Source organism: Caenorhabditis briggsae, assembly GCF_000004555.2.
Source record: "Caenorhabditis briggsae complete genome, chrII, whole genome shotgun sequence".
Classification (NCBI taxonomy): Eukaryota; Metazoa; Nematoda; class Chromadorea; order Rhabditida; family Rhabditidae; genus Caenorhabditis; species Caenorhabditis briggsae.
The window spans coordinates 16,396,976-16,422,691 of NC_013486.2; the positions used below are offsets into that span (position 1 = coordinate 16,396,976).

Genomic DNA, 25,716 nt, shown 5'->3' on the forward strand with positions numbered 1-25,716 from the left:
ATTTTATGTACCCTGTTGCAACCCCGTGGAATCCAGGTGGATTCGGAATTTACAAGAGAGAGAGAGAAAAACTAATCGGAATCTTCTTGCGAGTTCAGCAGACCAGCGCGTTCGGTATCTTCGGCCGATGGCGTCTTCGGGCGGTAGAGATAGTATTGCGAGATAATGACGGCGTCGAAACAGCAGCAGCCAAGACTTCCAGCCAACCAGGGGAGGTGTCTGGAAAAAGTGATAAAGTTTTAATTGAAGAAAAAATTTGAAATAACCTACCTCAACAAATACAACCAGCTGGTCGTAGCCATGAGCACAGAGATACCGTAGGTGAAGTTAGCAGCGACAATGATATAGAACATGGTCAATGAGAGACCTTCACATGATCTGTGCTGATAGTTCTTGATGATTTGAGGGATTCGGCCACCGAAATAGCAGAGAGCGGCGACGGATCCAATGAGGTATCCAAGCATATCAGTGTAAGAGGTGAAGATTGGCCACATCGTCAGAATTCCTTCGAGTGGAAGTCCTTTCTGATGGTTCAGCGACTCGAGGAAAGATCTCTGTAAAAACGGTTTAATAAGACATCGCGCATTGAAGTTAATTTTGTAGTTTGTACCTTGAACCGCGTAGACTCAACTGGAGATGCCGAATCCAACAAAACAAACGATCCGACGGAAGCTAAGGCGAGAACAGGAACGACGATAGTGTTAGAGCGTCCAGATGTTGTAGCAGGTCTGAAAGAATTGAAGAATAACATGAATCTAATAATTGCCTTCCTACCTATGATAAATCTTCATATAGTAACCGTATTGTGCCCATAGAATGAGATCTTGGAAGATGTAATAGACTCCGATGATCTTTTGAATCGGCTGCTGATTGGTGAGAATCGCTCCCAACATGTTACACGTGTCACCGACAAGCCAGAAGAAGAGGAATGCCAGCGAAAGGCCTTCACACTTTTTGGTCTTGTAGTTCTGCCACAGTTGGGGGAAGAGGGGGATCAACCAAAGAGCCAGTGAGATCAGTCCAATGATGAAGCCGAGGAGTTTGAGATCGGTGTCCACGCAATCGGTGAAGACGTTCTTGATCCATTGAATTCCTTGTGTGCAGTTGGCGTCCTCCTCGCCAAAATCGGCATAATCACTCAGACCGCCCGTCTTCATCTCGCCTGGAAAGTGGAGGTTTTAGAATGTGAAAAGGGACTTGAGAATTTTCGAATGGAGAATCGAAATTTAGAGAAAAAAAACTTTTTCAATTTTGCCACTACTTTGTCGAAATTGTAAGCTAACAAATGGGAAATAAGACAGAGCAATTGCTAGCAATTGAACAAGTAAACAATTGTTCAATGAAAAATCGGTACCTTCTGGAATAATAAGATGACTCATATTTTGTTATGATGGATTATTCAATTCTAGGCGAATATTTTTGAAAATGGTCGGAAATCTATTGGATACATTGATTTTGAATGGAGGATTGTACAATCGATTGTATCCATTGTTGGCTAGACACGGAACTTTTCCAGCTGACCAAACATGGCAGAAGGGTAAAAGTCATAAATTTTGAACTGTAAAAAAAGAGGAAAATGTGATTTTAGGTTTAAAAAGTCTAGAAAAAAGTGAAGACCGATCGATTAGTGCTGGAAACAACTGCCCCGGAAAGTGCATTATCATCTAGTTTTCTATGTGTGTGCGAGTTGAAGAGCGTGCGCTAGCACTAGAGCAAAGATGCGCCTGTTTCCACGAAAAATGGGGGTTTCGAGCTGATAATAAAAGACGATTTAGAACCAAAAGAGCACATAAAGTATTGAAATGGAGCTGATAACCATTCTCAAAAATAATTGAAAATTAGGAGAGAATAATTTAAGAATTTTCATTTCGGACTACAACAAGGGGAATGTAGCAGTGTGTGGGAGGCGAAAAATAGATTTCTAAATGAGGGGTAGAGAGATCCACGTACTAGACAGGATACATGGGGTAGAGATCCCAAGGGGGCAAAATTGATAATTTAGAAAAATAGAATCGATGTGAACAGATAAAAACTAAATAAAAAGAAAGCATCAAGCAGGAAACCCATAATAATTAATAAAGTGTAAAGTGAACAAGAGGTCGGGATTTAAAGAAAAGTTTGGGGGCAGTTTAGAGGACAGTTGAAAAAGAAATATTACAGATGGGAGGGAATAATAGAGATTTATAATGTGACATATTCTACATGATAATAGTTGAAAGATATTTAATGTTCCATAGCATCAACTTCTGGGGGAATACCAGCAGATGGACCTCCTCCATCATCTTCTTCCTCGTCATCGTAGTCGTCACCTTGGTTGGCAGTGATCACCGTGTCTCCGATATCTACATTTTCCGTCTGATCCAAGGACAACAGCATTTTGCGGAACTGAAAAATTGCATTCCGACTAAAATTGTTTTTGTTTTCCTTACCGAGCATATCTTATCAGCAAGGAACGTAATGTGCTGTTGCGATCCGAATTCGTAATGTAAATGTAGTGCTTCAAGTGCACTGACTGGCTTGAACATGGCAATATTGCGTCTAGTCACTGCCCTCTCGTACACTTTGACTGGCTCCGATGGAGAGTACTCGGCTACTTTCGTCTCATTGAATCCGTAAAGCTGCATCAAGAACGTGCGCACATACAGCAAAAGTGATGGAATCTGCGACTCGACAAAGAGATCTTGGAATGTTTCGGTTCGATTCAATTGAGACAGTTTTGCGAACAGGTTGTAGTCCACAAACACAACATCTTCATCTTCATCATCTCGGACATTGAGTTGATTCTTGTACTGTACAAGCAGCGACTGACCAGATTGAGCAATGTTCTGATCAATGACACGGATGACGAACAATACCTCATCGACCATCTGCAAATTATACATTTTTGACGGTTTTTAGCTGGATATTTACCTGGTATGGGAACATTGCGAGATTATCAGCTATGAAAATGTACTCCATTAGTTGAGGTTTGCCGTCCCGAAAATCACCATCACTGAACAGCTTGACAACCATTTGAATGAACGATCGTCTTGTCTGACGATTTGTTCGAAGACTTTGATATAGTCCAGAAAGCACTGCCATTCCATCATGTGTTTTCTCGGGAAGAGCGTCGGGTTTGGTGTTCACTAAAGTCAGTGTAAGATTAGTAAGATTAATCAAAAAAAATATGAACTTACAATGAAAATCGCAGAAGCGGAATCCTCTGACATACTTGTGGGTTTTCGAATGCATGTGCAGTTTTTGATGTAGCTTGAATGCCAGACGAACGCCTTGCATCGCCTTACTTTGCACCATTCCAGAATATTTCGAGTCAATTTCCTTGAGAAGGATATCGATTCGATTTCTGATCGTCTCGACAGGATCCGTAATCATGGCGATTAGAGTTGGAATCGATGCTCCTGGAGTGACAAGTCCTTGGTTGAGCGTGAGCCATACTACTTGAACAGATGCTCTTCTCAGTTGGACATCCGGATCCACGTAGGACTCGAGTACAGCTTTCCAGTATTTTTGAATCACAGAAGATCCTAAACCGGATCCACTCAATTCCATTTCTTTCAGATTCTGTGCATCCTTGTTTTCCTCCCATTTGTCATGACTGGCGGCTAACTTATTTTCTTCACATTGTAGGAACATTTCCAGGTTTTGAAGAACCAGAACTCGTTGTTGCATTGCTTGTGGCGAGTTGAGAATCTGTAGATACGTCGTCGTTAGCTGCTTCTTGGTCAGATAACTAGAGTGTTCCGCACAGAAATGTCCCAGTGCTGTCAGAGCCTTCTGCCGAAGTGGTGCACGATGATCCCGAGAGAAAAACTCAAGTGCAACGAAAACACGATCTTTCATCTCATCGATTTCTTTTTCGGTCACATTGTTGCCAGTAACGAATTTCTCAAATGGCAAATATCGAGAAAGTACACCAATCGTGAATATCGTCCGAGACAGTATTGGAAACATTTTCGGATCCAAATTGTATGAACGATTTATCTCCAAGTTCCGCTTTGTTAGCTCAACTGTTTTCAAATATGTTCCGAAAATGCCGATCGTCTGGGTGGCACCTTGACGGAATCTCTGATAAATTGCTGCGATGCATGAGACAGCCGATACAACCATGGCCATTCCATTATAAAGGATCACTTTCGACAGGTTCTCATCGATGGAATTCAAAATGTCAGCACTTGGGTATGAAATAAGAGGGATAACTCTCTCCAGCATCCCAATCATTTCTTTCGTGACTTGATTCTCTGTGTTCGTCTTGGCTCCGGTGAATGTGAGGTATGGAAGGAGAACCTCGACATGACCGGCCAACAAATTGGGTCGGATCTTACTGAGCACGGTGAGCGTCGAGAGATAAGCCATGTACTTGTCTTCTTGTTGCTTTAAATGGGCGAGTTCCGCTGAGGACGAGTCTTTCGATTTGTTCATTTCTAGATTGAGGATGTGGTCAACAAGCGAGTCGATAATTTGTTTTACGGCAACGGAAATTCCAGAAGCTTCTGAACCGTTTTTGACGATGTGAAGAATCAGCATTTCCAAATAGTCGTTCATTGAGTCCTGCAAGAGTACTAAATTAGATTATTAGCAATGTCGACTGCAAACCTTAATACAATGCTGTGCAACACTACACATCGTCGTCACTTTCGTAGCAACACCATCTGGATTGACACGTGGATCGACAGGATGGAACCAGAGGGTTGAAAAAGTTTCATACACAAGCTTCTTGACTCCTTCTTCATCAGTCACACGCCTAATCATTCTGGCAAGCATGTCGGGTATCATTTCAAAGTTGGGGAACCGCTCGCAGATTTCCCTCATGATGCGAATCACTCTTTTGCGTACGGCAACTCCGGTATCGAGTATACGTTCGGCAATTTGAGGGTAGTACATCCTAACGTAGTTTTCGTCATAAAGCACAAACCGTCCAATGAGCTCTACCGCGGCTTCTCGCACTTGAGCATGAGAATCCACCATTCTGGAGTGCACAGCTTGTCGAACATCTTCCATGACCAGTACATCAGAATCCGACTCAATAATTGAACTCAGACATTTCAGAGCTTTGGTTCGGAGAGCAACAATAGTTTCACTTCCAGCACCAAACACGATATGCTTCAAATAAGTTTCAAATGAATGTGCAAGCTCTCTATGTGCTGCTAGATGTTTGACTGCCCATATAACATCGGAATCCATAATTTTCACTCTGTTCGATTTCTCCAATCGTCGCTTGATCTCTTTCTTTTCCATCATCTTCGACAAAAATTCCTTCATTTCGGCGCCCCTCCTTCTCAATCTCTCGTACTTCTTTTCAGATTTACGCAGATCTTTCTCAGTAGCTTCTGTATTTTGAGTTACCGCTTTGTGTTGGTCTCGTGCTACTTCAATATCCTCTACAACCTCTTTGTACCATTCACCAACGTAGAACGTACATGCGTAAACGATGATGTCTGATGGGTTGGAAATAACGAGATAGTCGATGAGCGAGCTTTCTAGAATTTTGAGTTTATCGTTGCCAGTTAATTCAGAAATATCGATGTCCGCGTAATCTTCATATCCTTTATCGTCCATCAAGTAGAACGCTTTCTTCACAACTGCATCCAGTCTTTCCTTGGAATCAACATCTCCGTGACCCTTTCTCAGTTTAGCTGTGATGCTTCCCAAATATTCGAGTGACGCCTGACGAATCGTCATTTCTGTTGATTTTGCTCTGAAATTCTTGACAAGCAAAGATCCGAGAGCTGTTAGAATAGTTTCAGCAGCTGGCCATTCCGGAGAATTCAAGGCAGAGAGAAGTTCCTGAAGGAAGTTGGAGAACAGAACACGGTAATCTTCTTCGCCATCCATTTTGTTACCCTTCTGTGAACACTTGGCAAGAAATCCGTTAAGGAATGCGTTTGTGACTTTGGATGCCTAAAAATTTTGAATTTGAATGTTTCAGCTGACTTATGAAATCACATACTTGTAAAAATGATTCTTTCACTACGGCCTCGTCCTTCTTGGATCGTTTTGCTGCCTCCTCTTCATCCATGTTTTTCTTGTGCTTCGGTACTTTGATAGTCGATTGAACGAGTTGAATGAAGAGAGCAGTTGTCATCGAGATCCAAGATCCATCTGGAAGTGTGTATCCGTTGTTGGTGTTCTTCTGTGTGTATTGCGGAGCACGGTGAAGTGACGCGAGAACATCGGTAATCATCGAGAATCGAAGAGCGTCTTCAGCCCGTGAGAATACATTCGATGCGAGCAGCATTGCCTAAATTTGAAAAAAATGGAGAAACTCTCAAACCAACTACACTTACCGAGACTTGGAGTGCTCCGACGTTTGCCACAAAAAACGGAGTTACGGCAACGGATGCGATATTATGAACAGATGTATCTGTCATTGAGTCGGTCTTCGCGATGAAAGCTAGCAATCCAACGACTTCAGTGATCCTTTCATAGACATATTCGGTGAATCTGTCACGTGTGCACACTCCGATCTTCTTCCGTCTTTTGTTGTCATCGGCCGCCTTCTTTTTGGAATTCACCATTTTGTAGACACTATCCGATGCTGGGTAGATCAGATGGATAAGCAGCAATCGTGTTAATCCGATGCATCTGTCGATGACGTCTTCAATGATGACTTGCTTGAACATTTTGTGACTGGACATGATGTTTAACACAACAACAGCAGCATCAGTTGCTCGCTTGACACGTTCCTCACAAATCTCCTTCTCGAAAATGTCACCAACATCAACTTCATCATTGCACGGAACGAGGAGGCGTGTGTTGTCAGCTGATATTGCATCTCTGATATTTCTATCTAGCAGGATTACAAGTTTCGTGAGCCGATCAACACCCAACGCCTGCAGCACACTGTTCTCTCGAAGACGAGTGGATCCTCTTCTCAATTCTTCCAGCACATGAAGCTCGATTCGAAGATCTGGGTCGATTTCATCAAGTTCTTCCTCCTCCTCTGACTCTTCTAACACCTCATCTCCCCTTGTTACATCCGACCTTCTTTTCTTCTTTTTCGGCGAAGTTAACTCGGCATCCAGTCCTTCCCCTTGCTCGAGCACACCATCAACAGTTTGACAAAACTTGTTATATGTCTCGTTCTCAGCTAACGACTGCAAACTCCACGAGTTTTGATGCTCTTCGTCCACTTTTCTCGCGCTCTCTCTTTCTTGCTTCAACCGAAGGCGCTCCTGCCACTCGGCATCTCTTGATTCGATGACGTCTTCTGGTGTCGGACTTCTGTCTCTTCGCACCGCTTTGTCATCCTTCTTTTTTCTCTTTCTAGTTTCGAAGAATTGACTTACAGCTTCATCATCAGCGGTGAACCCGGTGACACTTGGCGGCAACTTCACACCGTCCTCCATGGCTTTAATGAGTTTTAGGTCTCGTTGAAGCATCTCATCGTCGTCTTCGGAAGCACGTCCACGACGTCTGCCACGTCTTCCGGTATCGGTCGGTATCCAGTTTTCAGTCAATGAGTCTTGAAGGTTTTCGATATCCCTCTGTTTTTTCCGTTGGGGTTTACCACCACCGCCGGCTTTCGGAGCTTTGCCTGAAAATAATGTACATTTTCAACAATTTTTTACATTTTATTTTTCGGTGAATCGAATCTCATAAACTTACTCATTCCTTTGAGGATATTTCTTGAATTAGCGGTGGTGAATACTTTTGAAGGGAAAAAATTGTTTCGAAACTGTTGTCTTACTGTATCTGCCGACACACTCGACTATTTCTGCGTACGGTGCGCAAGACTTTACGACACAGGTGAAAAGAGCTTCGATTTTTGTAACGAATCGTTACTAACGATTTGGAGAGAATATAAAAAGCGAATAAGAGAAAACCGTTGCTGCTGTTTTTTTCTGATTGTTAGTTGCATTATTATTCCACCCCACCGTTTTTATAGTGAGAATTGCGAGAAAAAATGCATGAGTCAGTGGGAACCTTGTTGTTTTATTCCCATTAGAAACAAAAAAAATCTACTTACCAACAGACATCATTTGACGCCGTTTTTCAATTGAAATCGGTGCTGCTTCGACCTCTACATCAGAAGATGGACCAGCAGCAGACCCACTAATCTCCACATGGTTCATAGAATTATGCATAGTTGATGTGGTTGGAGTATTCATCGAAATAGAATGATAGTGATATCCAGAAGTGTTAGGCTCTGATACAGCAGCTCTTGTGATATCTTCTGTCATCATGACATCCTCGTTTTCCAACAATTCCAAATCATTGTGTGAGTCTACATCTAGTGCACTAGTGCTATGCTCCACGACGGCACGAATCATCTGTGGAAGTTTATCCATGAACAAGTCATTATTCTCCTTATCTTCAGGTCTCAACTTGTCCATTCGTGTGATGATATCGTCAACTTCCGTGTCATTCAAAGCTTTGCTAATTGCGGCGATCATCATAGGATCTTTAGAATCTAAAATCGCTCCTTCTCGTTTCATGTCGAAGACGTGTGGTAGTTGTGAGTCTGTCATACTCTCATACGGGAACGGAATCATGTCGAGAACTGAAAACAAACAGTGAAAATAGTTGTGGATGGTTTCTACTCACAATTAGTAACAAAATGGGTTCCAACAAGTGTGAATGGTTGTGCTACAACTTGTCTGAACCTTTCTTCCATTCCACTTCTCTGCTTCGCCGCTTCCTCATCTCTCTTTGCTTGCTCTTCTGCAAATCGCTGCATTCGTTCCCGTTCGAATCGAGCTTTCTCCTCAGCTTTCCTTCGTTCTTCTTCCAACCTTGCAGCCTCTTCTTGTCGCTTGATCTCTTCAATCCTCTCCCGTTCCGCTTGTTCACGCCGTCGTTGCATCTCCTCTGCCAAGCGTTTTTCTTCCAGTATTCGCTGTTTCTTCGCTTCTTCTGCTCGCTTTTTCGCTTCCTCCTGTTCTTGTTTCCTTCTTATTTCTTCTTGTTTCCGTCGCAACTCTTCTTGCTCTTTCTGTTGTTGCTCTATTTGACGGCGCTGGGCTTCATACAGTTTTTGATGTGTCGATGACTCGAACATCGCAGCTTGAGAAGGTTGTTGTGTCGGCTGCTGGTGTTGTGCTTGTTGCACTTGTTGGAATTGGTGAGATGTTGGAGCTATGTGTTGGGACACTGGTTGCTGAAAATAGAAGATTAATACATTTTAATACGCTCAACGAGGCTTCAACTACGTCTTAGGGTTAGACCTTTACTGAAACTGAGCTCAGAGAGAAGATTAGTCGCTCGGTCACATCATCAAAACGGTTTCTGCCAAACGACGACTGGAAACTGTTACAAAGTGACGAGCACTTTGTGTCCTGATGCTAAACCGTTTTGTGAATCGAAAATCGTCATTGCTCATTTTAGAAAAAGCGTTATAGAAATAGAGAACCTGTAGCTTCTGCTGTTGACTTCTCTGTACCTGCTGCTGCTGCTGCATCATATGTTGAAGCATTTGTTGCTGGTTAAACATATGTTGTTGCTGTTGCTGTTGATGTGGAGTATGCTGCAGGTGTTGAGGCTGCTGTCGCTGCATTTGGTGTTGCAACTGCATCTGATACTGTTGTTGCTGTTGGAAATCGAACATCTGAGATTTAAACATAAATTAAACAGCGAATTGTATCTCAACAAGCTCACTGGATTATTGTATCCCATTGGAAACCCAAAGTTCAGGTATTGCTGCTGTAGCAGCATTGGATTGTACTGTCCTGCGGTAGTGCTACCTGTACTTCCAGGTTGAGTCATCTGATGACCAAAGCCACCTGAGTTCGGCTGGACACTATTGAAGTGAGCTCCTGGTTGCTGCTGCTGCTGACCATTCCCTCCAGCACCATTCATGGTGTTCTGAAGGTTGTTCGGGTCCATCTCATTCGATATCTGAAAGAAATTTTGAATTTTTTGAGCATTCCGATCATAGAAACGGTTTTTTCAAGGAGGTATGTGAAACTAAAACAACGAATTGTTAGTTGTTTATTAAATCGATAATCATTGGAATCAGTGGATTTGTCAGCTGTTGTCTCTGTTTTTTGTCTTTACACCTTTCTATTTAAAATCGATACAAAAAAAAAATCAAATCGGCGGTAAAATAAAAAACGGGAAGGGGCGGGACCTGTGTGCTCGCAAACCGCGCGCGGGGTTTTTGCAATGCCCGCGCAGGGTTCTCTCCTTCTTCTTCTTTTTCTGGCGGGAGAAGAGTCAAGGAATTTGAATTAATTCAAAACTTCTAAAAGTTAAAACAAGAAAAAGAATACGATATAAAATCAAAATCAAACAGAGAAAGTTATATTGTTTATTGTTTTCAGGGATTCAAAATGCACCGAACTATATTGAAATCGACCAAAATTTCAGGCAATTTTTTTCTTCTGGATATTCCCATCTTCAAGGATCTTCCCATCCCTTGTTCTTCTTTTCCCTGCCATTCGGATTCCTTCTCGTCCCCCCTAAATCCACATCATCATTCAGACATCGCAGAAAAAGACATGATGATAATCGGAAGGAAACCAATGTGCTCCGTATATTTGAGAAAAGAGCAACAATTATCTATCTCCCAAGACAAGACGAAGAATGGGAAAAGGAAATGTTTTTGGGGCGGCGGGGCATTACCTTGTTTTGGATAGAGTATAAATGTATGTATATATAACTCTCATTCTTTATGATTTCTCATTGTTCTCTTTTCAATAAAACAATAACTGATTCTCTTCTCAAAAAAATTTTCTTTTTTTCCAGAAAAAATTAAATTATCTTTCTAATGGTCTCTATTGTGTGTACAACACCTAGACAACGGGAAAGAGAGTATATAAACTGCTAGTTTCATGAGAAGACGAAGAATATGCAAATTTTAGTTTTATCGAGTTGTTGTATTTTTTTTCATAAGCTTTCTGATAGTTTGCCAAAGTGGATCACACTAGTTCACATTGTCTGAAATTGCCCTGAAATAGAGCTTTCATGTCATCGAATCTTTGTGATTGTCAAAAAAAAACTCAACTACAGTAACCCTAAAACCATCGTTTTGTAGTTCATCAAATTTGACACTTTTCAGAACGAGATTACAAAGCTGATCTTCAAAAGCTCCTAAATTTTAAAATTCCGAATCTTTCCTGATTCACCCATATCGTTGAAAAATATGGTAATTTGATCGTTCATAACTCGGCTCATTGTACACCCTAGAAGCTGAAATTGATCTCAAACATTATCATTTTTATCATTTTATCCGTTTCCGTCGAAAAAACCAAGAAAATATCTGAACTCTCCAAAATCGTGTTTTTCTCTGAAAACGCATTTCCTCTCTTTGCCTCTCCCCAGTTTCAAGAGAAAAAAGTGGGCGGAGTCTCCTACACACAAAGTATAGTGGACGGCGCGAACCCGGGAAGTGTCGGCTGCTTCTGGTGGAACGCGCGCTTGTCTCGTTCTGTAGCGTTTATGAACTGTTCTGCAACGGAAAATCGAGGAAAATTGCTGAAAATTGATAGACTGACACTTTGAAATACGGAGAATCCGAAAATCCACTTTTAAAAAAGCAAAACATACCCCTCTTTTTTTTTTCAAAAACCTCTTGTTTTGACTATCTCTTTCCCTAGATTAACCCTAACACCACTTTTCCAGACGTTGTCGTCCCCACTCGCCAAACTTATTGCGGCGGTTAACGTCGCCCGGAACGTTTCGATTAACATGTCGTCACTAACCAACCCAACCACCGTAATGGTAATTATTAACACTAAACGAGATTATTTTATTCCATTGTTATCATTGTTTTTAGGAGGAGGAGGAGGTGCCTGTAGCTGCTCCAATCCGACGAGGAAACAAGAACCCACGACGGTACAGTTTGGTGCATCAAGCGAGTTGTGAGACTCAGCATCACATTGGAATTCGACGTCAGAATACTATTCAACATCGAAAGCAACTGACGGATCAGATGAGAGAACAGAAAATCCTTCAACAACTCAACGACGAAGGCGTCGAAGTCATCTTTGCTGCCAACGACGTCTCATCTATTGACTTCTCCGTCATCGTCACGTCTACTGACTACATCTCCACTTTTGTTTCTGATATTCTCTACAACATGAAATCCGCAGGTGTCCAAATCTGCCACGTGGAAACCCGCGAATCAAAAGCTGTCTCTGGTCATGATGTTCTTCTGGATTGTCGTGCCACTAAGAACCAGCTGATTAAGGCGGCAGAGCTCTTGACTCAAAACCACGTGGCACTCACTCACTTCTCCATTTTCTCTAAGAAATCTGTGGAGAAGAGCCAATCAATGATCTGGTTTCCTCGCCATATAAGTGAGCTGGATCAGTGCTCGAAGTGTATCACAAAGTATGAACCAACAACGGATCCACGACATCCAGGACATGGAGATGACGAATATATAGCTAGAAGAAAGTTCTTGAACGATCAGGCTTTAGAGTTCAAGTTGTAAGTTTTAGCTGTATTTTAATTAGCTAAAATAAAACTTCCAGCGGCGATGAGATTGGATATGTTGAGTATACCGAGGATGAGCATGCCACTTGGAAGGCTGTCTACGAAAAGTTAGGCGGTCTACACGAGTCACACACTTGTAGTGTGTACCGTCAGAATTTGAAGATTCTCCAGAAGGAGAAGGTTCTGACGGCGGATCGTATTCCACAGATTCGCGATGTCAACAAGTTTTTGCAAAGTTAGTTATTTTTGTTATATGTTGTCGACGGAATCTGAAACTTGTCTGATTATATTAGACGATACTTAATCCTTAATTTTGTAGTTCCAGTTTTTTCTAGAACATCTTCTAACATGGTGAACATATCTCTAATTTTCTAGACAACAAGTATGCAATATTCCAGATGACGTATCTCTTCTAGAAGCGATGATAGAAAAAAGTTGTCAACTACAAAAAGGAAGCTCTAGTTTTGTTTAATTTATTTTGACATTTTCAGACAAATACAATAAGTATTAATTGTTTTTTGTAATTTATCAAAACTTAGCTTTTTTTGATAATTGGAGTATGCTGTTCATGAACTTTGAATTAGGATTGTGAGAAGACCACTGAAGAAAACCTGATTTTAAAAAGTTTTCTGTGATTTTGGATAGTTAGTAAGCATGTTAACACAAAAATGTGATTATTACGACTTTTTCCTGATACACCTATATCGTTGGAAGTCTTCGTTCTTAGATCGTTCATAACTTGGCTCATTGTACACCCTAGAGGCTGAAATTAGTCTTAAACATAATCATTTTCAGCCCTTTATCCATTTCTGTCAAAAAAACCACAAAATTATCTGAACTCTCCAAAATCGAATTTTTTCTGAAAACGCATTTCCTCTGCTTGCCTTTCCTCGCTTTCAATAGAAAAAGTGGGCGGAGTCTCCTACACACAAAGTATAGTGGCCGGCGCGAACCCGGGAAGTGTCGGCTGCTTCTGGTGGAACGCGCGCTTGTCTCGTTCTGTTGCGTTTATGAACTGTTCTGCAACGGAAAATCGAGGAAAATAGCTGAAAATTGATAGACTGACACTTTGAAATACGGAGAATCTGAAAATTCACTTTTAAAAAAGCAAAACATTCTAGAAAACCTGAAAATAAAAGAACTCTGACTACATCCTTAAGACAGTACCAATCCAAATTCCAGAAAAGACTGGCTTCGAGCTTCGTCCATGTTCTGGTCTTCTCTCGGCTCGTGACTTCCTTGCCTCCTTGGCTTTCCGTGTCTTCCAAACCACCACTTATCTACGCCACCACAAGTCTCCACATCATTCCCCAGAACCTGACCTAATTCATGAATTACTTGGACACGTCCCAATGTTCTCTGACCCGCTTTTAGCGCAAATGTCCCAAGATATCGGGCTGATGAGTCTAGGAGCAAGTGATGAACATATCGAAAAACTGGCCACGGTTTACTGGTTCATTGTTGAATTCGGCTTGTGCAAAGAGGATGGAAAACTCAAGGCAATCGGTGCTGGTCTCTTATCTGCTTACGGAGAACTTATTGTATGTTTGCCCTTCACCATTTGTACCTTTCCATATCCTTATTTTCTAGCACGCCTGCTCAGATGCTCCAGAACACAAAGACTTTGATCCAGCGGTCACAGCTATTCAGAAATATGAAGACGATGATTATCAGCCGCTTTATTTTGTGGCTGATAGCATTCACGACGCTTTGGCAAAACTTCGAAAGTATGCATCATCTATGGACCGCCCATTCTCGGTGGTTTATGATCCGTTTACCAAGTCGATTGAGGTAAGATAGGAAATATTTTAATTATAGTTATTTGGCCCTAATTAGCGTTTCAATTGGATCATTTTTCAGACAATCCAATCGAGTGCCGATCTGGAAAAGGCGTTTAGTCGTCTCTCGAACGATTTGAGTGCGATCACCCATGCAGCTGATCGGATGAAAATCTCAATTACTGCCTAACTATCTAATTTTCTTATCAATATCGATACTATTTTATAATCCTTTATGTAGAAAACTCTTCTATTCTAAACCTGCCTATCCTAGAATCAATTTGTCTTTAGTTTTTATACATTACTGTTGGAGACTTATTCTTCTATACAATTTTGCACCCCCCCCCCCCCCCAAAATTTTAGAATAAAATTTTGCAAAGTTTAGTTTTTGCTCCGAAGCTTCTTCTTATTTCTCTTCTAATCTTCAGTCCTACTCTCCCATCACATCATCGTGATGCCAGCTAATTTCAAATCAAAGTGACATACTATGTGTCCCATTTCTTTTCCAAAAATGTCCCTTTTCTTAGAACTCTTCTTCTCTTTTTCATCTTTCATTTTTCAATAATGTATAAAAAAGGTTTTTCGTTTGTTTTGAGCTCTTGCCAATGATGACGCCAATAGATGAAGAAAACGGTTGTAAATTAAATTGAATTAAATCTTTTGGAATCGTATAAAAGAAGGGGAAGGGTATCTTTCTTTTGTTTATCCTCAACTTTTTTCCAAAAAAAATTCATTTGGATCTTCTCTTGAGATCTGGAGATCTATTTCTAAGATTCGAATTTTAGACCCTCGGCTTTGAAATGCAACCTTGGTTTAGCTAGATCTAAGATCTTTGAAAGTTCAAAGCTCTTGTGAGCTACTAATATTTTTAGATGCATGTTTTAAAAAGTTAAGTTAAAAATCTCGATTCCAGTGGACGCGAAAGGGGATTCGTCGTGACATAACTCCTTCAGAATAAGTAATAGAGAAATGTTATCCACTACAATGTAGCTCCAGTTTCGTTAAATATATCCTGATATTTTCAGACAAGTATAATGAGCACTAGTTGCTTTTGTAGGTCATCAAATTTGACATTTTCAGAATGAGACTATGAAACTCATATAAATGTTGAATTTAAATTTCGAGAAGACCACTACAGAAATCCTATTTTTGAAAAATTATCCGTAATTTTGAAAAGTCAATAAACATTTTAACACAGAAAAATGGTTATTCAGATTTTTCCCTGATCCACCCATATCTTTGGAAGTCGCGGTTCTTATATCGTTCATAACTTGGCTGATTGTACACCCTAGAAACAGAAAACAATCTCAAAACTGATCTCAAACATTATCATTTTTACCTTTTTATCCATTTCCGTCGAAAAAACCAAGAAAATATCTAAACTCTTCAAAATCGTGTTTTCTTCTAAAAACGAATTTCCTCTCTTTGCCTCTCCTCGCTTTCAATAGAAAAAGTGGGCGGAGTCTCCTGCACACAAAGTATAGTGGCCGGCGCGAACCCGGGAAGTGTCGGTTGCTTCATGTGGAACGCGCGCTTGGCTCTATCTGTTGCGTTTATGAACTGTTCTGCAACGGAAAATCGAGGAAAATAGCTGAAAATTGATAGACTGACACTTTGAAATATGGAGAATCCGAAAATCCACTTCTCAAAATAGAAAGTTCTTTTTGTATAAAAGTAGTCAATTCGAAATGATTTTAACTTTTCTCTATTTCTTTCCTGAAAATCCGTGTTTTTCCTGAAAAAAGGGAGTTTCTTCTGAACGACAAAGCATTTTCTGGCGCCTTTCGACATTCGCCAGATGACCACTCATCAGAGAACACAGTTCCACGTCATCTATATATTCTGGTAACCAATAAGTTTTCATCCGACGAGATTCTCGAGTTTCTTCTTTCTTTGTTTTCCTACCCATCCCTGTTATTCCTAGCTCGTGTGACCCCTCAAGACCACGCCCCTTTTCCTCATCCATCCGTTAGTTTTGGTCTATTCTTCATTAAGCATAATGGGTTTCGTCACACTCTTCTTCGTCTTCCTTGTCTTTGTTTTTCTAACGTTTCCCCCTCATATCAAGATTCAAAGTAAACCGGATTTCATGCTTTTTGGGATTACTGTAGTTCCGAAAATTCCAACTTTCAGGGTTACCCAGCGCTCGTTGTTGAGCAAAAAGTAGTTTTTGAGACTCTCTCAAAAATCCAAAAAATGTTAGCCTCACCTGCTCAACTCATGGCTCTTATGCTCGTTTTGTCCTGCTTCCACGTGGCAGAGGCTGGCACTTGGCTCTCTTTCAGTGAGTCCTTTTCAAGAATGTTCTGTTGAAGACGTTCGCTTTATTTCAGATGACTTTAAAGAGGACGGTATGGGAGAGCCGTCCCGTCGTTTGGGAGATGTCGTTTCGTTGTGCAAGGAAACGGTAAGGGGGCTCTGTGTGTTATGTGGGAAAATTTAATGCTTTTGGGATTACTGTAGTTCCAAATAATCCAGTTTTCAGGGTTACCCAGAGCTCATTGTTGGGCAAAAAAGTAGTTTTTTTGGGTTCTGCCTAATAAACTCTATTTATTTTAACTTTGAGTTTCTTGAACTTTCTGAACCTCTGATTTTCTAGGAATTCAAAATTTTAAAGTCGTTCCACACTTTTTAATCTCCTGAAACGAATTTCGAAAATTTCAGCAGAAGCGTCTAGCAAAGCGAGCTCACATGGGCGAACGCGTCATTCGCGCTCAACAGGAGAGCGAGGCAATCTGTCGTCTTCTCATGAAAATGGTTTGCCGGGAATTAGAAATTTCAAAAAATCCTTCAGTTTTCAGGGTCGTCGTTGATCATTCTCTACTTGATAATCCAAGAAATCCACCTCATCAGTTCGTCAATCCATACGTTTTCGCCTCTAACTGTCTTTTTATGGTTTTGGTCACACACACACACAAACACTTTAGTAAACTTTGACAACATGTTAAACATCGATTTAAAAAACATCTTCTTCGCATACATTATGAAAACATGAAAAATCCCGTATGGTTAGAAATCATATTTCGAAAAAAGAACATGGCTTATGGTACATTTTGGTTTAGAAAATTGAAAAAATTAAAAAATTGAATCTATTTCGATGAAGCCAACGACAGCATCGCTTCTCTCAGTTGCTCCAGTTTCTGGAGATTCAGTCTCGCCGTCTCTAGATCTATCCTTAAACGATCCACTTCCATTTGACTCGATTTCAGATCTCGTTCCCTATCAGACAGTCGCGATTCGTAGAGTTTTAGCTGGAAGAAAAAACATTAAAATATCAACAGAAAAAAGAAAAAATTCGAATTACATGGCTCTCTGCCTCAACCAACTCCTTTTCTTTGGCTAGTGTCTTTTGTTCGGCGGCGGAAGTCTAAATAGAATATTTTAAGGGGAAAAGCATAATAATAGTTTTATGTGGGGGTGGTGTTATATGTTGCGTTTCCATATTTGAACGGATGTATTTGGAGATTGATCTTTGTTTGATTTTTTTTCTCAATGAGGACATCTGTGCAAAAAACACACATATGGAAAGTCTGGAAAAGTTTGGATCACAATTTCGGGAATTTATACAATTCAAAAATCCTAAAATTTTAAATTTCAGAAATTCAGAAATTACAAAATTCGAAAATTCAAAGGATCCTAAAATTCATGAAATCAAAAATTCGGAATTCCGAAAATTTAGAGCATTAAAAAAATTCTGAAATTTGAAAAAAATAGAAAAAATAAATTAAAAACCTAAAAATTCCAAAATTCAGAAAATCCAAGAAATCCAAAAATCGAAAAAAACCTAAAATTCTAAAATTTCAAAATTCAAGAATTCGGAATTTTGAAAATTCTACAATTCCAAAAATTTAGAGAATTCAAAAAATCCTGATATTCAAAAAAAAATCAGACATTTCAAAATCCAGGAAATCCAAAAATTCGAAAAAAACCCAAAAAATCCAATTTTCGAAAATGCATTAACTCTGAATTCCGAAAATTTAGAAAAATACCTAAAAATTAAAAAAAAAATCTTGTAAATTGGGGAATCCTTGGTCTTATTGACCGGTACTGTATGTCCAAATTCTCTCAATTCTCATCAACATTTAATAAGACGATTCCCACCTGCAAATGAGCCCGTTCCACTTCCGTTTGCTTTGTTTTCAACTCGACATCAATTTGAAGTATCTAAAAATTTAACAAAAATTTAAAATTGTCGCTATTTTTATATCAAACCCACATGCTCTTTCAACACTTCGCACTCTACGATTTTCTCCTCGAACTCCCTTTTCAAGTCCTTATTCTCCTGAAGGCACATCTCTATTCTTGCCACATTTTGTGCCAACTCGGCGTTCAACTCGGAAATTTCCATCTGTGCTGTTTGAGCAGCCCGTTCCGAGTTTGCAAGAATTTCTGAAATTCTACAGTAATCCTACAGTAATATCTTATCCGGTTACCATTCAATTGTGCCTTTAGCCCACTCTTCTCTGTTATGCACATTCCCAGACTCTGCTCAATCGTTTCCCCCTTTTGTTTCACATCTTTCAGTTCGATTTTCAGCTGTTCCATTTCCAGATTTCCACGTGCCATGTGATCGGTAAGTTGGGTGTTTCGTTCGCGAAGCGACTCGCATTCCAGAGTGAGCTCTCGGATTTTCGAGTTGTTCTGAAAAAATTGGATCTCTAAAGAATTTAAAAACTCATTGCTAACCTCAAAATCTTGTGTCGATTGCACCCCAATCGGTCTACTATTCTTCAGCTGCTGCTCTAACTCTTTTTCCCTCAACTGCAACATCTGAATCTTTCTTTCATACGCCGCAAACACTTCTGTCGTCTTTGCATCTTTCAATGGCATTCCTTCCAACGTCACTTTCCTTAAGAGATCATCCAAAGCTCTTTGTGACGATCTTTCATCGGTGAAGAAGACCTCTCCAGACCCAACACGATCGTCTGATTCTCTTTTCAATTCTGGAGACTCTTTCTGAGAAGCAATGTTCGAAGAAGACGTGGAGGGGGATGACGTGGATTTGCAGGAGGCAACCATTTCGGAAAGTCTGAAAAACTCCAAATTATGCTCTAGTGCAAATTCTAAAGCTCACAAATGACTAGGAAATGCGGGAACTTGTGCACAATGAGAATAGGTTAGGAAAGCTTGTTGAACAGTTTCCTGGTCCCCATAGGATATTCCATATGCTAGAAATGGTATGATCCTTTCATCCTTCAGCAGCTTCCAATATTGATCTTTATGAACTTTGGAGTGATCCTTCAACACTGCCAACAGCCTACACAACTCCAGAATAATCCCGATTCCGTATATAGTCCACTCAGGATCCAATGGCTCCAGCCTCTCTTTCGGTGGCTTTGTCAAAAATCCCACCACTGGATTCTTCGCGAATTGCCACGTGGCTATTTCCTGACAAAGATGGGCGGAGCAAACATTCAGCAGAAGCTGTCGACATTGCTCATCATGAGATATAACCTCTGCGAGACGGAGACCAAACTGGAGCTTCTGAATCTTCTCAGACACTTGTGGGTCATAAGCCTCATCTAAACAAGTGGCTACTAGCTCGATGAGTTGTCCACGTGGCACTCCAATCTCAGGCATTTGTTCTTGTGGCTCTATGCACTCTTTTAGCAGGTGTGAGAGGAGTTTTATGGCTTTCAGAGTGACATTTTCAGTGGATTCTCCGTATTTCAGACCGCAAGTTTCAGTGATAGCTACAATAGGAGTCGTCAGTTGGGTTTCGGTTGGTTGACATCGAATAATCGCTTGGCAAACTGGACTTCTCAGTTGTTGTAAAGAGCAGAAGGCCAGAAGAAGGTCATAGATCTGAAAAATTGAGACTATGAGTTTTCAGAGTTAGGCTGAAATTCTGGATTTCTCAAAATTCCCAAATGAATATTTACCTTTGAACTCTCTTCTGTCCGTGGATCTAGAGTTACTAATAAACGAGCAGTCTGTTGTATACTCCCTATGAAAAATCCATAATTCAGTACGTTCTTCCCAGTGGATGCCAGTGTTGGAATCCCTGGTATAATAGAGCTTTCCGAGACGACGAGGCGTCTGAAAATGTGCTCTGATATGAAACTTGAGAGAAAAATTGAATTTTTCGCCCACTAACCTCAACAAATCTGCCGCAATCTGCCTCGTCATCATACACTCATCGTCTCCTATTGTCAAAACATTAAAAGTGCACATAAACGTATCATGCACATTTTCAGTACAGTACACCATATCTCGAACTTTTTCGTCTAGATAACCTATCAATACCAAACTAGAGACCACTGAAAAAAAATTAATTTTTATAAAAAAGGAATTGAGATCTTCAAATATTTACCAATTATTCTAGCATTGTGCTGTAGTAGTTTCATCAATTGTCGACTAAACTTCTTGTATGACGAGGATATTTTTATTCGTTTGCAAGCAGATTTTGATGCTGATGCAAGGTTGCAAAGAATAGCGATACAGTAGGGCATCCATTCAGGTTCAGGCTCTCGTATTCTGGAAGTAAGAACAATCTGAGGTACTCTGATTGGGAAAATTCTAGGAAAACACTGGAAATTTAGACATCCAGATTTTTACAAAAACCGAAGATTGGAGCTCTGGAAGAGGAACAAATGTCCCACACGAGCAACTACCGTAACCAAAGAATATTGTTTTCATATTTTTATTTTTAGGGTACGGTAGTCGTCGTTGTGGGTTTCTCTTCTACAGCTCCGAAATTTAAAATCCTTACACTTCTTGCATCAAAAACGATATGAGTTCATTGGCCCAATGCTCCAGTGGCACATTCTTTTCATAGCTCAAAACTTGTAATAATCTGAGAATATCAATCATATTCTGGGGTCCCAATTGCTCTCGAAGTGACGCTTTCAAACATGAAAACACTGCGCCAAGTAGCCGAAGCTCTCCAGCCATGAACCTTCGAATCGGAATGTTATGATGTGCAATCGAAAAGAGCAGACGGTAGAATTTGGAGCGCGTCATAATGTTAGTGGTGGAGGCATCTGGAAACTTTGGTATGGCGAATTCTGGAAAAAAAAAGACAAAAACCTACTTAAAATCACTGGCGTATACGATAAGAACTCCTTCAACTGTGCATTCTTCAGTGATAACCGAGTCACTCGATCGACATCTGCCACGTGGCGAATCATCGCACTCAAGGCTTCATCTAATCTCGTCGTATTGTCAGCGCTACTGTTAGATACGTAACGAGCAGCTGAGGTGGTGGCCAAGGTGAATATTGAATCGGGCTGGAAAATTTTAGAATGTTCTATTTAACTTTGGATAATAAAAAACCTCATTAGAAGGCGTTGAAGGATCGCGTTGAAAACGTTGCGATGTTCGAAAACTGCTGCGCTCCATAGTGGTCCATAGAATGTCTAATTTTAGTGATAAAACTTGTTATGAGGTGAGTAGATGTATCTGAAAATTGACAAATGGATATGGAGGATGGTATATGGACATCCTCAACAAGGTACATGTGCTAATTAAGAAGACAGAGAAGAGGAGTCAAGTGGATAAACAAGTCTTGATACTACGGGTTTGAGGGTTTGAACAAATATGTATAGAGGGCAAAGGAAGACATTGATACTAAAAATGTGTGTTGCATATTTTCTTCTATTGAAAAGAAAAAACATATTTTGAGAGAAGGAAGAAGTCTTCAAAAGTACAACTGATATAAGATGAAAGTAATAAATCTCCAGGATTTGAAATTCTAAATCTTCCCAAAGAAGGCGAAATGGAATCAAAGAGGGATTATTCAAGGACGTACGCATCTTCTTACGAACAATTATCGGTATGTATTCTAAATGAAAACGAAGTCAAGAAGAGAGAGTGGAGGAACTCGAGAGACGCAGGAGGAGAAGGTGGAAGATCGTGGAATTGGAATTCAACTTGACACCGATTGGAAGAGGACGAACAACAAGTTTTAGGTCCTTTGTGAACTTTTTTTTTGTTTCTGGTAGAGTGGATTCGAATGATATATTGGAGTTTCGGGAAAAAATCTTCAGATCCTGAAGTTCGTATTACTTGGAATTAGATATTTTCCCTATATTTCTAGAAACTTATATTTTTGAGATTTTGATTGTTTCAAATCCTTGTATCATTTGGGGAGCAGGACATATAAAGAAAAGATAGGGTCCAGAAACACCGGAAATTAAAAACCAGATGCCATTCTTGATGTTTTGCTGAACTTTCCCGGAAATACTAAAAGTAGTGAAAAACAACAAAAATAATAACATTGTATACAAGCAGAAGAAGAAGATAAGAAGACACGCTCCGTATGAATTGGGAGGGGACTCGAGCCCGCAGAGACCAGCCTGTCTTGTTGACACTGTGCGTGCAGGTCAAAAAGCAAACAAAATGGACAAGATAACCTGCTGTGGAGAAAACTGAACGAAAATTTTGAAAATAATATTTTTTTTTGGAAAATTGAAAAAAAACCCCCCAAGTTACAAAATGAACACCGAAAAGATACGAAAAAATGACAAGAAGATAAATCGGGGATCAATCAGAAAGAGAGGGTAGGAGATACAGCAATCGGGGTGCAAATATTGACATTTGAGTGAAAAGAGAGAGAAAGGTTCTTACCACGAAAACAACCGTATTACATTACATAAGGTAAACGAAATACAACAGTAAAGTGAAAAGGTGGCTTATGTAACCGAGCATGGGAAGGGAGTTCAAGAAAATCGAAAAACCCTATTAGCATTCGCCGATGTGGCACGGACAACATCCTCGACTGGAATGTCTTTGATTTTAGAAATCCATTCAGCAGAGATTATTAAATTCGATGGCACATTTTTGACTCCTTGCTCTGGCCCTAAAGCAGGAGAGTCCGTTTCCAGAAGGATTTGATCTATGGGAATGGAGTTGAAGACTTTAGCAACCTTCTCACTTCTCACAAACGATGGTGGCACACTGAACAGGTATCCAGCCTCTGATCCCATTTTCGCATCTTCCAAGCCTCCATCGAAGGCGTGTAGTATTACTCGATCCGGTGCCACGTGGCACTCAGTTAGTACCTCGATTGTTCGACGAGCTGCACTTCGAGAATGCACGTTTCTGAAGACATATAACATTTTTTTCCGAAATGCTAATAAGGCTAACTTACTCACAATGGCTTTTCGAAATGCTTAGCTAGATCAATTTGCCACTTGAATACCCTCTCCTGCTCCTCCAAATCCGCTTCAGTTAGCTTAAATTTGGTAACGGTGTGATCTAAACCACACTCACCCACACAGATGATATCTCGCTCATGCTCCACAAAAAACTGTTCCATTTTTGAGATATGCTTCATTTGAGCACTTTTTCCGCGCTTCTGGAAGAAAGATACGACCATCTTTCAATCTAATGGATGCTTGCTTGTCAAAAACCTGTATAGGATGAATCCCGATTCCAGTGTACACTACTCCTTTCCACTTCTTCGTGATTTCTATTGAACTTTCAAATTGTGACTCAAATTCTGGTACATTGATTAGTTTGACAACTCCAGAAGACTGGGCGTGGCTTATTACATCATCTAGGTTTTCTTTGAATTTGTTGTCGACTAGGTGGCAGTGCACATCAATCATCTGAAGAGTACTTGTGCTTCCTGGAGGTGTTTAAAATGATAAAGATACAGGAGACTATAAACTCCAAGGCTTTGTTCTTTATTTTAGAAGGAATAGGTTACGAATAAGTCATTTATAAAAAAAAACTGAATCCACTATAAGAAATTATACAGCTCAATCAATAGTGACATATTCCTTTTTCGATCCTTCGGAACCAGTTGCTCCAGAAGACGTTGTTCTTTTAAAGAAACTAGAAATCCGAGACGTCTTTACGGGAGGCGCTGGCACTCGTTTAGGTGGAAGATCCATCAGAATATCGAAACTTTGGTGGCGTTTCAGTGTTGGAGGGGGTTTTGTTGGCACATTAGTAGATTTTTGACTAGACGAGTTGTTGTTTCCAATTGATTTTGTTGAGATCCTGGTGGTTAGAGAACTAGGAAGAGGGAGATCGAATTCGAAGGAGCTGAAAAATAAAATGGCTCAGTGGGATCGAGGATTTTAAGAAAACTCACTCATCAGCAGTTTTAGAAGAAGAGAATGTAGGCTCTATTCTTTGTTTATCATCTTTTCGGGGGATGACTACCTTAGCTGGAGCCTTAATTGGAACCTTAGGTAGCACCTTAGTTGGAAGCTTCGGTGGGATGCGATTTATAATATTTGGGGGCACAGGAATGTCAAATTTGAAGGAGCTGAAAAAAGAATATTTACAGGGGATATTCTATCAGTAACTACTCACTCATCATTGCTCAGTTTTGGAATAATCACTTTCTTCTTTCTCTCCGTTAGTTTTGGGGTTCTGAAGTATTCGTCATCGTCATCGTCGTCATCAAAACTGAATGGAGCCATTGCGGAAGTAGAGGGTTTCGAAGCTGCTGGGGCAGGTGGTGTTTGGTTTTCTTGTTGCTGTTGCTGAAAATGATATCTCGAAAAGCCCATAGAACGAAAAACATACTTTGAAAAACGACAACTCTTCACCCATCAGCTGACTCGAATCATCAAAACCCAATGATTTCCGCTTTGCAGCCAATGGTGTCACCTCTTCTAGAACTTCTCGAAGTCTCTTGTTATTGATCGGAGTCTCCACGTTGGCACGTTCTCGAAGCTCCAAAACTGATTTTTTGAGTGTCTGTCTAGTCACCGCATCCTCTTGAGCCTTCCGTTTCAACGATTGGTTCTCGAGTCTCAAGTTCTCAATTTCTTTCGCCGCTTCTCGACGCTTTTCGGTTAGATCTTTGATTTGTCTGGAATATTTTCAGAATGGTTTTTTCTCGAGAATCAATAGACTTACGCTTTCTGAAGTTGAAAAAACTTCTCCGTATCCAGATTTCCACCTTTTCGCAGATACTCGCCGAGTTGTTTTTCTGCGTTATCGCTATGAGTCATGAGGATTTTATAACTGCAAAAATAATTAAACAGATATTCAGTTTGAAACTTTTTGAGCTTACAATTCACAGGCTCTAACTTTACTTCTAGCATCGGCCACTGCTAGTCTCAACGCTTCAGTCTCTTCGGAAGAAATTTGCAAATGATTTATTGTCGCCTGTAATCGCGGAACTTCCATCCGATACTTGTCCTTCTCTTTTAGAACTTTTTTCTCCAGTGACTTGACTTCATTCTTCAACACTTTATTCTCCGCATCCAGTTTTTCAGCCTTCTCTTTTTCCACTTTCAGGGTTGTTGATATTTTATAGTGCTGAAATTAACTTTTTTTGTTGTTGAAAACAAAATTTAGTGCTTATTGAGCTTCCTCACCTCTTCTCTATAATCTATTTCTGCTGGCTTCTCCACTTCTCCACCCATGCGTTGTACATCGAAAAAGAGCTTCTCCACAAACCCATTTTTCGGCACTGACCGCCTACAACTCGGGCATTGTTTCTTGGCTGCCATCCACTGTGAAATACATCCGTGATGGTAAATGTGACCACAGACGATGGCGGATATCTTGTCGGTTTGTCGCAAGTCCTCGAAGCAAATCGAGCAGGAGCCCTGGAGATAGGAGCCACCTTCTTGAGACGTCATCTGAAATTTTGAAT

At 40.4% G+C, this 25,716-nt stretch overlaps 7 protein-coding genes across 7 annotated transcripts; 2 read left to right on the forward strand and 5 right to left on the reverse strand.

Moving 5' to 3' along the window:
• Nucleotides 1–71: 71 nt before the first annotated feature.
• Nucleotides 72–1,157, reverse strand: CBG07028 (the record flags this gene model as incomplete). Its single annotated transcript, XM_002632123.1, has 4 exons — nt 72–219; nt 271–554; nt 611–728; nt 775–1,157. 4 exons carry the CDS (start codon nt 1,155–1,157, stop codon nt 72–74), a joined length of 933 nt encoding a protein of 310 aa, XP_002632169.1.
• A 1,066-nt stretch (nt 1,158–2,223) lies between these two features.
• On the reverse strand, nt 2,224–9,822 carry Cbr-pqn-85 (the record flags this gene model as incomplete). The annotated part of the gene is made up of 9 exons (XM_045243227.1): nt 2,224–2,385; nt 2,406–2,867; nt 2,911–4,548; nt 4,594–5,898; nt 5,948–6,238; nt 6,285–7,534; nt 7,967–8,500; nt 8,545–9,097; nt 9,595–9,822. The coding sequence occupies 9 exons, from the start codon at nt 9,820–9,822 to the stop codon at nt 2,224–2,226; spliced, it is 6,423 nt and encodes a 2,140-aa protein (XP_045093412.1).
• A 1,803-nt stretch (nt 9,823–11,625) lies between these two features.
• On the forward strand, nt 11,626–14,343 carry Cbr-cat-2 (the record flags this gene model as incomplete). The annotated part of the gene is made up of 6 exons (XM_002632121.1): nt 11,626–11,658; nt 11,714–12,369; nt 12,414–12,610; nt 13,558–13,916; nt 13,966–14,166; nt 14,236–14,343. The coding sequence occupies 6 exons, from the start codon at nt 11,626–11,628 to the stop codon at nt 14,341–14,343; spliced, it is 1,554 nt and encodes a 517-aa protein (XP_002632167.1).
• Nucleotides 14,344–16,373: 2,030 nt separating this feature from the next.
• Nucleotides 16,374–16,966, forward strand: CBG07025 (the record flags this gene model as incomplete). The annotated part of the gene is made up of 4 exons (XM_002632120.2): nt 16,374–16,437; nt 16,487–16,560; nt 16,818–16,910; nt 16,955–16,966. 4 exons carry the CDS (start codon nt 16,374–16,376, stop codon nt 16,964–16,966), a joined length of 243 nt encoding a protein of 80 aa, XP_002632166.2.
• A 276-nt stretch (nt 16,967–17,242) lies between these two features.
• Nucleotides 17,243–21,494, reverse strand: CBG07024 (the record flags this gene model as incomplete). The annotated part of the gene is made up of 12 exons (XM_045243228.1): nt 17,243–17,404; nt 17,458–17,520; nt 18,255–18,317; nt 18,370–18,542; nt 18,587–19,182; nt 19,228–19,958; nt 20,036–20,192; nt 20,251–20,413; nt 20,467–20,630; nt 20,866–21,136; nt 21,187–21,382; nt 21,429–21,494. The coding sequence occupies 12 exons, from the start codon at nt 21,492–21,494 to the stop codon at nt 17,243–17,245; spliced, it is 2,805 nt and encodes a 934-aa protein (XP_045093413.1).
• Nucleotides 21,495–22,817: 1,323 nt separating this feature from the next.
• On the reverse strand, nt 22,818–23,704 carry CBG07022 (the record flags this gene model as incomplete). The annotated part of the gene is made up of 3 exons (XM_045243229.1): nt 22,818–23,195; nt 23,249–23,451; nt 23,507–23,704. Coding segments are annotated over 3 exons (779 nt in total), but the record flags the coding sequence as incomplete, so codon positions are not given.
• A 153-nt stretch (nt 23,705–23,857) lies between these two features.
• CBG07021 lies at nt 23,858–25,702 on the reverse strand (the record flags this gene model as incomplete). Its single annotated transcript, XM_002632116.2, has 7 exons — nt 23,858–24,146; nt 24,196–24,372; nt 24,420–24,592; nt 24,636–24,924; nt 24,972–25,079; nt 25,129–25,376; nt 25,436–25,702. The coding sequence occupies 7 exons, from the start codon at nt 25,700–25,702 to the stop codon at nt 23,858–23,860; spliced, it is 1,551 nt and encodes a 516-aa protein (XP_002632162.2).
• Between the last annotated feature and the right edge of the window lie 14 nt (nt 25,703–25,716).